The sequence below is a fragment of the Dama dama genome, chromosome 23 (genome assembly GCF_033118175.1).
Source record: "Dama dama isolate Ldn47 chromosome 23, ASM3311817v1, whole genome shotgun sequence".
Taxonomy (NCBI): Eukaryota; Metazoa; Chordata; class Mammalia; order Artiodactyla; family Cervidae; genus Dama; species Dama dama.
This window is the reverse complement of record NC_083703.1, coordinates 83,081,533-83,092,318: the sequence shown is the minus strand read 5'-3', so window position 1 is coordinate 83,092,318 and position 10,786 is coordinate 83,081,533. Positions and strand designations below refer to the sequence as shown.

Sequence of the window (10,786 nt, the reverse complement as noted above, 5' to 3'; positions counted from 1 at the left end):
GTCTCCACAGTTACAGCACGTCCCACGTCTCGGGGTTCAGCTGTGGGTTAACAAGACCTCGCTTGTTGGACAGAAAAGTGTTTCCACAGAGAATCTGCCTGGATCTTGGCCTCGGTTGGTACAGATGTAACAGGCAGTACGTTCAGGGCTCAGGGAAGTTAGTTCTGAAGCTCTCTGGGTTTAGGGCTACAGCACCTCCTCACCTCCACCCCTTCCACGGTCATGGAGCCTTCTCTTCCAGGGGAAGGTGTTTGGCAACATCAGCCACAAAGACACATACTGAAGAGGACAAAGCCCATGGCAGGCGGGGCTGGGTGTTCCTGGGGGAGCAGAGGGGCCTTGGACACTCCATACTGGACCCCTGCCCCACCAGCTTCTCCTCCTTCTCGCTGGGCATGCAGCTTTCACCTGCTGGGTGCCCGCCAGTGAGGGGCTCCCAAGACACCAAGCTGGGGTTGGCGATGGGGGAGCTGGATGCCAGGGAACCCGAGACCCTGCAGCAGGTCAGTGCACTGTGGACGAGGGCCGGCCTCACTGACCGGATAGGCCCTGTGCACTCAGGACACCCTCTCTGGACCCCAGGTGGAGGGCTGCTGCCCCCAGGGCCCACCTGAGTCTCAGGAGGTGGAAGAGAGGCCCTGTTGACCTTCCCACCTCCTGCCCAGAGAATGACAAAGGCCAGTTACCAAAAGTCAGAGCAGGGTGGGCAGAGTGAGTCTTGCGTCTCACAGGGTCCCTGTGAAGAGGGGTTCACTGCTCCCTGGATCCCTCTTGGTTGGTTCTCCTTTTGTGTTGTCTTCACACCAAATCTCACAAGGATGAGGCAGTCCAGGTGTCCACAGCATCACTGCCCAGGTGCTGACAAACCTCCTTATTTATTAAGGGCAGGGAGACAGGGTGGCTGATGTGATGCTCCCCTGGACCACAGAGGAGACCCCATAAGTTGTGTTTCTTCTACTCCTGAGACCCAGGAGGGCATTGGGGGCAGAGCACCTCCAGCTGGGGTCTGGAGAGTGTGTCCTGAATGGACAGGGCCTAACTGTCTACTGTGACTTCAGGGGATATTGGAAGAGGGGTACTAAATCCTTTCAAATTTTTCAGACAACCACTGAGTTCCTTTTGGTTTTTGGTTTCAGATCTTTTTATATGGTCCATTTTCAGAGTCTTTATGGAATCTCCTACAATATTGCTTCCATTTTATGTTTTGATTTTTTGACTGCAAGGCATGTGGGATTGTTACCAAGTCCAAGCTCACTCTGCATGCCTCACAACAGGGTGATAAATCAGAGGTGAGGTGCTGAGGCAAGGAATATGGCTTTACTTGGAAAGCTGGCAGACTGAGAAGATAGCAGACTAATATCTCCAAGAAACCATCTTGTCAGGGTCTGGATGCCAGTGTCTTTCATAGAACACGGAGCTGGGAGGTGAGGAAATAAAGTAAAAAGGCCATTAATCTGGCAAATATCTGGAATGGCCAGTCTCGGAGGGAGATGTGTTACTTTCTCCCTGCTGTAGCCATCCACAGGTGGACAGGTCCTGGACAGAGGCAGAGGGGCGGGGTTTCCTGGGGCAGGCCATTATGTATGGACAGCATCCCTGTAGCAAACAGGCCAACAGGAAGCAAAGGTTAAAGGAAAACATTCAACATGGAGTCACATGTTGTTCTTCCCCGTAACAATTCCCCAGTGTCAGCGTCCATTCCACAATCTTATGGGAAAAGGGGTGATGAGGTTTCTAATTGCCCCACTAGTTGCATCTTTTGGGGAGTGCCCACCACTGATGCCAGTGTGCTGAATGTTCAGATTTGTCTTTGATGTCCTTTGGAAAGTCTCTACTTCATATGGATAGACATAATAATATTATAATACAGGTGTTGAGAGTTGTTTTATACAGTACAAATCTTTTAGGACTTCAAAACCAGGTGGCAGCAGCTAAAGTTAAGGAACTTAGCACTTTTCTGTGTGTGGGAAGATGCACCAGCCATCTCACTGAAATCATCCCCTTTGATACACACCTTACCACCTGGGACCAGCATCCTGTCTTCTCCTTCCTGAATTTCCCCAGGGCTCACAGTGGGGAGTGGCTGAGTCTGATGGCTGCTGGAACGCAGGTATTCTTTCCTTTCCTGAGTTTCCTCAGAGCTCACCGTGAGAAGTGGCTTCAGTTTGATGGCTTCTAGACAGTAGGAGGGGGAACCTGGGTCCCCATTGAGATCATCTCAACAGAGAGACCAAGGAGGTCCTGTGACTCCAGACAACCTTCCAACGTTCAGGGCTCAGCGTTCAGCCTGCAGGATCCACAGCCGTCAGCTCAGCCACCATGCTCTGCACTTAGTTGCTATTTAGCCCTGAAATCTACACTGCAGGAGGCCCTCTAAATGTGGCATCCTGTCCAGCAAACTCTTGGTCACACCCTCCAAGCCTGACCCAGGCACAGCTCTGCTGAGAGGGTCTCACTGGGGACCCAGGTTCCCCCTCCTGCTCTCCCACATTCCGTACCTGATTGGGGAGAAGGCAGGGGCTGGGGGCACAGTGCCTCCAAGCAGGTAGGGCAGACCTTCTCCCATCGCCCCTTGTGGTCCATCCCTGGGAGCACAGTCTACTGTCACTTTTAGCAGCAGAGGACATGTGCCCCCAGATCCGGCCCACTCTCTAGGGGGTGTGAGCTGTGAGTATTAATACAGGAAACCCCGAGTGAGCTGCTTAGGCTGGAAGACTAGTTCTTGGGATGTGAGCTGAATTCTGAAAGTAGCTTCTCATTGGGATTAGCCTTCTCCAGACGTAGCTTGGGGGCAGCAAGAGTGCAATAAGTGGCCCCCAGCTGGGGCAGCCACACAGTGCCTCTCGATAGCCCTGTGGAAACTGCACCAGAGTGACCAGGAGCCCACATTCACCCAGCAGATGGCTTCTGAGAGGTCAGTGACAGACTAAAACAACCATGAGCCTGTACTCACAGCAGACAGACTCTAACAGGTCTGTGACAGACCAGAGTGACCACAATCGTACATTCACCCAGCCGATGGCCTCTGATAGGTCTGTGACAGAGCAGAGTGACCACGAGTCTGCACTCACCCAGTGGATGGCCTCTGACAGGTCTGTGACAGACCAGAGTGACCACGAGCCTGCATTCACCCAGTGGATGGCCTCTGACAGGTCTGTGACAGGACAGAGTGACCACAAGCATGTATTCACCCAGTGGACACTCTCTGATACGTCTGTGACAGACCAGAGTGACCACAAGCCTGCACTAACCCAGCGGATGGCCTCTGACAGGTCTGTGTTAGACCAGAGTGACCATAAGCATGCATTCACCCAGCAGATGGGCTCTGGGAGGTCTGTGACAGAGTAGAGTGCCCACGAGCATGCATTCACCCAGTGGATGGCCTCTGAGAGGTCTGTGACGGGCCATAGTGATTACAAGCCTGCACTCACCCAGCAGATGGCCTCTGGGAGGTCTGTGACAGAGTAGAGTGCCCACGAGCCTGCATTTACCCAGCGGATGGCCTCTGATATAGGTCTGTGACTGACCAGAGTGACCAGGAGCCCACATTCACCCAGCAGGTGGCTTCTGAGAGGTCAGTGACAGACCAGAGTGACCACAAGCCTGCACTCACATGTCGGACAACCTCTGAGAGGTCAGTGACAGGCCATAGTGACTACAAACCTGCATTCACCCAGCGGATGGCCTCTGAGAGGTCTGTGACAGGTGATAGTGACCAGAAGCATGCACTCTCCCAGTGGAGAATTCTTGCCTGGAGAATCCCATGGACAGAGGAGCCTGGTGGGCTACAGTCCATGGGGTCACAAAGAGTCAGAGATGACTGAACACCTGAGCACACACACATGAAACAGAAATGGACTCAGGGTCAGAGGGAACAGACTGGTTCTCTCCAAGGAGGAGGGGGCGGTGCAGGGATGGAGTGGGAGGCTGGGGTCAGCAGATGTAGCTTTTGTAAGAAGAGTGGATAAAGAAGGCCCTGCTGCATAGCAGAGAATAATATTCAGTATCCAATGACAAACTATAAAAAATATTTTTAAAAAGAATGTATATATGTGTATAAGTGTATCCCTGAGCTATGCAGCAGAAATTAACACATTGTAAACCAGCTATACTTCAAAAAAAAAAAAAAAAAAACAGACCCTAGCCAATTACAATAGACACTCAACCCAGGAGCACCAAGTCCCGAGCAGTCAGAACATGGACCAACCAGTCAGAAGAGGGGCCGACAGGAGACGGGGTCCCACGGCGGCCCACAGGCTGGCTGGGAGCCCTGGGCGCCGTAAGCCACAAGTGTCGCTGGAGGAAATGAGAACTCTACCCACACGACTCCCCCTCCAGCTCAAAACAAAGCGGCTCTGCTTCCCCTGACCCCTTAACTGAAGGGGCCCTGGGACGCCCTGGCTTGGTGCTGGGACCAGAAATGTACCGGTCAGACCCCAGTGCAGGGGAGGTCTGTGAGGGCAGCTCTGGAGCGGGTAGGCCATGATGAGCGCAGCAGCTCTGCCCATTCCTCGAAGGTCGGACAAAACAGAGCCCAGGAGGCCGGAAAGTGTCCTAATGGAGGGCAGGCCCCACGTCAGAGCCTCCGCTCTCTGGCTGAGGCCCAGCGCTGACCCCCTGTGCCGGTCTGCAGACATTCTGCACACGCCCTGACGGCTCAGCTGCTGAGCCCCAAGGAGAAGGCTTGTGATGGCAGCCATGCCCACAGGCACCAGCAGCACCGAACATCTGGCTCCCGGCCCAACAGCGAGGTCCACCTGAGACCAGTGGACACGTGGTCAGCGGTGCTCCAAAGTGGGCCCCATGTCACCAGTAAATGGCAGTGTCGCGATGCAGGCCAGCAGGACTCAGCCTGTCGGATTGCTAGAATCAGCGGGGACACACCGACTCATGAACACTCCCGGCCCTGGGTCAGGCAGACACCCGAACAGGCAGACAACTGCAGAGAGCAGAGCCCACGGCACAGACAAGGAGCACCCGTCCCCGGGCAGGGAAGGGGTCCCATCTCAGGGGGCGCCCTTGGGATCCCACAGCTTAAGCATAAAGAGGCTTCAGGCACAGGTGGGAGGAACAGACTTGGAGCTGCTTTTAAGTCATGCAGGGCAGGACACGCAGGTGAATGAAGGCCAGAGGGAATGTACCATAGAAAACAGAGTGTCTGGGGAACAGACGGGCTTGGGTGGAGCCGAGCCCAAGGGGGCTGGGAGTCCGGACTCAGAAACCCTGTATGTCTCTCTCCCTTCTCGGCCGCCTAATCTACTTAACCCCCACTCTGCAGCCTGACGCCGCCTGTCCTGCGCATCTCCACACTCGGACCGGCCACTCATTCACAGATATTTGCGTAGCACTTGCCTCTGGCCAGGTCGTGTTCCAGGCACGGGACAGCCGTGAGGAGACAGACAATAACCCCAGTCCGTGGGGAGCAGAAACTCTACCAGAGGCCAGATGCACCGCTTCTGGGGCTGAGCCCCGGCCTTGTCCTCCTCACCCACCGGCCGGCCCGATGGAGCTCCGGGCCCAGATGCAGTTCTGTCTGAGCATGCCCCCTCCTCCAAGAAGGCGCCTCTCTGGACTCGCCGCCCGTCAGCCCCTGCCTCCCCGAGTCCTGTGTCCTTCTCAGCACAGACCACCATCTGAAACGGCCTCCCCGCCACCTGCGTGACCTCAGTGTACCTGGCGATCTCACGTCCTCGGTGAAGGAAGGTCCCGGCTGCCCTCACGGCTTTCTGCTGAGTTCCCACCACAGATTCCCGTCACGACTGCCTGGAAGGACTCTCCAGACGGGTGTGGAGCAGGGCTCGGTGGGGCCCGAGAGAGTGGGCCCCCTGGGCCGCTCCAGTGGTCAGGGTAGACAGGGACCTCCCAGCAGTGGCTCGGACCGGCCGGCAGGCCGATCAGCTTCCTTCTCCCTGGGACCACGAGGGGCGAGGCTCTCATCGCTGCTCAGGGTCCTGGCTGCCCAGGAATGGCTGTCAGTTCCACAGTCGTGAGCACCCTGTGGGCTGTTACACGTTTTACCTGTGTGATCTCAGCTCCCTCAGGCAGAACGCTCTGGGCTACACACTTGGAAGAGTCTACTGGAGTGGTGTCAGTTCAGTTGAGTCGCTCAGTCGTGTCCGACTCTTCGCGACCCCATGGACTGCAGCACACCAGGCCTCCCTGTCCATCACCAACTCGCAGAGTTTACTCAAACCCATGTCCATTGAGTCAGTGAGGCCATCCAACCATCCCATCCTCTGTCGTCCCCTTCTCCTCCCACCTTCAGTCTTTCCCATCATCAGTCAGACATGACTGAGCAACTGAACTGAACTGATGCGACTGTGAATAAATGCAAGAGGAAGAAATCAAAGTCCTGTCCCTTTTGTTTATCATACTGCCTCCTGACTGTGAGCCCTTCCTTCTATGAGCCCCTAGACTCCTCAAGGGGGGCAGGCACAGGTCTTAAGGCATGAGCCTGCTGGGTTCCCCTCTCTGCCAGCTGAGAATTGAAGCCAGCTTTCTATTTCCTCCAGACTCAGTCTCCATGTTCTTTTATTCAGCTTCAACAGGCAGAGAAGGCCAAGATTATGGTCAGCAACTATACCACTAACCTGATCACCAGGTTAATCTGAATTAACACCACCACACATAGCCTACTAATTAGACTCACAAGCCTACTCCTCCTTAATCAATGATAACAGCCTCAATTTCTCATTAGTTTTCTCCCACTCCCTATGGACACCACCACTGATTTTAACTACATGGTTATGACCCCTTATACTAATAGTCAACACCACGTATTAAAAGAGTCTCTACCAGGAAAAGAAATATTATCACTGCTAGTCATACTATAATTACTTTAATTATAACATTTACTGCCATAAAATTAGTTCTTTTATATATTCTATTTGAAGCAACACTAGTTTCAACACTCATTATCATTACCCAAAGAGGAAATCAAGCAGAACACCTTAATGCAGGTCTCTATTTATTTTATACCCTAGTAAGTTCTCTCCCCCTCTTAGGAATACTTGTCTACATTCAAAATACAGTAGGACCTTAAAATATTCTAATACTGAGCCCAATCAGTATCCAACTCTTGATCCAATGGTTTCATAGGGTTAGTATGCATAGTTGCCTTTATAGTAAAAATACCATCTTATGGCCTCCACCTTTGACTACCTAAAGCACATGAAGAGGCCCCTATTGCAGGCTTCCGAGTTCTGGCTATGCTGCCAGCAGTACTAAACTTTGGATGCTATGGTATACTATGAATTACGAATTACAATAATTTGAAACCCTCTAAGAGACTTCATAGGGTATCCACTCATTCTATTGTCCTTATGAGGCATAATTATAACCAGCTCCATTTGCTTATGCCAGACAGACCTAAAATCACTCACTGCATACTCTTCTGTCAGCCACATAGCACTTTGCTAACCTTACCTGAACACCTTGAAGTTGTATAGGAGCCACAGCCCTAATAATTGCCCATAGTCTTACATCCTCGGTATTGTTCTGCCTGGCAAATTCAAATTACCAGGTCCATCACCAAACAATAATCCTAGCCTAAAGCCTACAAATGTTCCTCCTACTAGTAGCAACCTGATGATTACCAGCAAGTTAAACAAACCTAGCTCTACCCCCAACTATTAACTTGATTGGAGAGCTATTTGTAGTAATATGCTTCTCATAATCAAACATTGCAATTATTTTAATAGGAATTCATATAGTAATTGCTGCCCTATACTCTTTATATATAGTCATTACAACACAGTGAGGCAAATACACACACCACATAAACAGTATCTCTCCATCTTTTACATGAGAAAATGCTCTCATATCATTAGCCATCCTACCTCTTCTACTCCTATCCTTAAACCCAAAAATCATTCTACGCCACTATACTGTATATATGGTTTAGAAAAAAACACTTGATTATGAATCTAGTAAGAGAAGACAATACCTTCTTATTTACCACAGAAGTATATAAGAATTGCTGGCTCTATACTCCCATGACTAACAGCATGGCTTTTTCAAACTTTTATCCATTGGTGTTAGGAACCACATATTTGGTGCAACTCCAAATAAAAGTAATAAATTAAATTTCCTCTTTCACTCTAGCCTCACTATGTATATCATCCATCATAATAACAAGCACTAACATTTATAAAACCACCACATACCCTCTATATGTAAGATTATCTCATATGCCTTCACCATTAGCTTAGTTCCAACAATAATAATCATTTATACAGTCCAAGAGATAATTATCTCAAACTGACACTGAATCACACTACAAACCCTTAAGCTATCATTCAGTTCTAAAATAGATTATTTCTCAGTAATGTGTGCTGGTGGCCCTATTTGTCATATGATCAACTATAGACTTCTCAACATGATCCATTCACTCAGACCCCAATATTAACTGATTCTTCAAACACTCCTTTTCCTTGTTACAATACTAATTCTTGTTACCACTAATAATCTCTTCCAATGGCTGAGAAGGAGCAGGGATTATGTCCTTCCTGCTCATTGGATAATGGTGTGGATGGCAGATGCAAACACAGCGGCACTACAGGCAATTTTGTATAACTTCTCAGTCGCTAGATTGTGTCCGACGCCTTGTGACCCCATGGACTGTAGCCCACCAGGCCCCTCAGTCCATGGGATTTTCTAGGCAAGAATCCCGGAGTGGGTTGCCATTTCCTTCCCCAAGGCCAAAACACCTCAGCGAAGCCCAAAAACTGACTGGAAAGAGGAGGCAGATTGCTGGCTTGTGCTGCGTAGATGTGGGGATGCAGGGCACGGGGGCGTGGATGTGAGAAAGTGGGGCCAGGGGGGCGTGGATCTGTTTCGTATAACCCTGTTCTGCTGCTGCTGCTGCTAAGTCGCTTCAGTCGTGTCTGACTCTGTGCAAACCCATAGATGGCAGCCCACCAGGCTCCTCCGTCCCTGGGATTCGTCGGGAACAACACTGGACTGGGTTGCCATTTCCTTCTCCAATGCATGAAAGAGGAAAGTGAAAGTGAAGTCACTCCGTGTTTCTGATTCTTCACGACCCCATGGACCACAGCCTACCAGGCTCCTCCATTCATGGGATTTTCCAGGCAAGAGTCCTAGAGTGGGGTGCCATTGCCTTCTCCAAACCCTAGGCTGATACAGGTTTTATTAAAACAACAGCATGATTCTTACTTAACTTCAATGCATGACACAACAAATTTTTATCCTCAGCTCAGTTCAGTTGCTCTGTCGTCTCCAACTTTTTGCGACCCCATGAACCTCAGCACGCCAGGCCTCCTCGTCCATCACCAACTCCTGGAGCTTACACAAACTCACATCCATTGAGTTGGTGATGCCATCCAACCATCTCATCCTTTGCCGTCCCCTTCTCCTCCTGCCCCGAATCCCTCCCAGCATCAGGGTCTTTACCAATGAGTCAGCTCTTCGCATCAGGTGGCCAAAGTATTGGAGTTTCAGTTTTAACATCAGTCCTTCCAATGAACATCCAGGACTGATCTCCTTTAAGATGGACTGGGTGGATCTCCTTGCAGTCCAAGGGACTCTTCAAGCGTCTTCTCCAACACCACAGTTCAAAAGCATCAATTCTTTGGCGCTCAGTTTTCATTATAGTCCAACTCTCACATCCATACATGACTACTGAGAAAACCATAGCCTTGACTAGATGGACCTTTGTTGGCAAAGTGATATCTCTGCTTTTTAATATGCTGTCTTCGTTGCACGTAACTTTCTTTCCAAGGAGCAAGTGTCTTTTAATTTCATGGCTGCAATCACCATCTGCAATGATTTTAGAGCCCTGCTTCCACTGTTTCCCCAACTATTTGCCATGAAGTGATAGGACCAGATGCCATGATCTTAGTCTCCTGAAAGTTGAGTTTTAAGCCAACTTGTTCACTCTCCTCTTTCACTTTCATCAAGAGGCTCTTTAGTTCTTCTTCACTTCCTGCCATAAGGGTGGTGTCATCTGCATATCTGAGGTTATTGATATTTCTCCCAGTAATCTTGATTCCAGACTGTAATTCCTCCAGCCCAGCATTTCTCATGATGTACTCTGCATATAAGTTAAATAAGCAGGCTGAAAATATACAGCCTTGACATACTTCTTTTCCTATTTGGAACCAGTCTGTTATTCCATATCCAGTTCTAACAGTTGCTTCCTGACCTGCATACAGGTTTCTCAAGAGGCAGGTCAGGTGGTCTGGTATTCCCGTCTCTTTCAGAATTTTTCACAGTTTATTGTGATCCACACAGTCAAAGGCTTTGGTATAGTCAATAAAGCAGAAATACATGTTTCTCTGGAACTCCCTTGCTCAACTTAATTCAGGTTTACCTATATTAGGTTTAGTATTAGCTGCAATGGGAAAATTTGCCAATTTGGGCTACATCCATAATTACCCTCAGCAATAGAGGGCCCACATCAGTCTCAGCCCTACTCCACTCAAGCACAATAGTAGTAGCAGATATGTTCCTACTCATCCGCTTCTAGCCTCTGACAGAAAGCTATAAATGTACCCCATCAGTTACATTATGCCTAGGGGCTATCACAACATTTATAGCAATACGTGCCATTACCCAGAACGATATAAAAAAAAAATCATTGCTTTCTCCACCTCTAGTCAATTAGGCCTCATGATAGTAACAATTGGCATCAACCAACTCTACCCAGCATTCCTCTTTCTCCCAAAAAAATGCTCTTGCCTTTTTAAAAGCCATTCTATTTATGTAACCCAGATTATTCACAACCTAAATGATGAACAAGATATTCAAAAAATAGGAGGTCTGTTTA

The 10,786-nt window shown here is 49.7% G+C and overlaps 1 protein-coding gene across 1 annotated transcript in view; it reads left to right on the top strand.

Annotated features, from left to right (window-relative positions):
* Positions 1-4,482: 4,482 nt before the first annotated feature.
* LOC133044332 (histone-lysine N-methyltransferase PRDM7-like) overlaps positions 4,483-10,786 on the top strand; it is a 41,084-nt gene continuing 34,780 nt past the window's right edge. The window contains exons 1-3 of the mRNA XM_061125725.1: positions 4,483-4,517; positions 4,634-4,777; positions 5,621-5,841. Coding sequence (XP_060981708.1) covers positions 4,483-4,517; positions 4,634-4,777; positions 5,621-5,841 — 400 coding nt within the window. The remainder of the gene's footprint in view (positions 4,518-4,633; positions 4,778-5,620; positions 5,842-10,786) is intronic.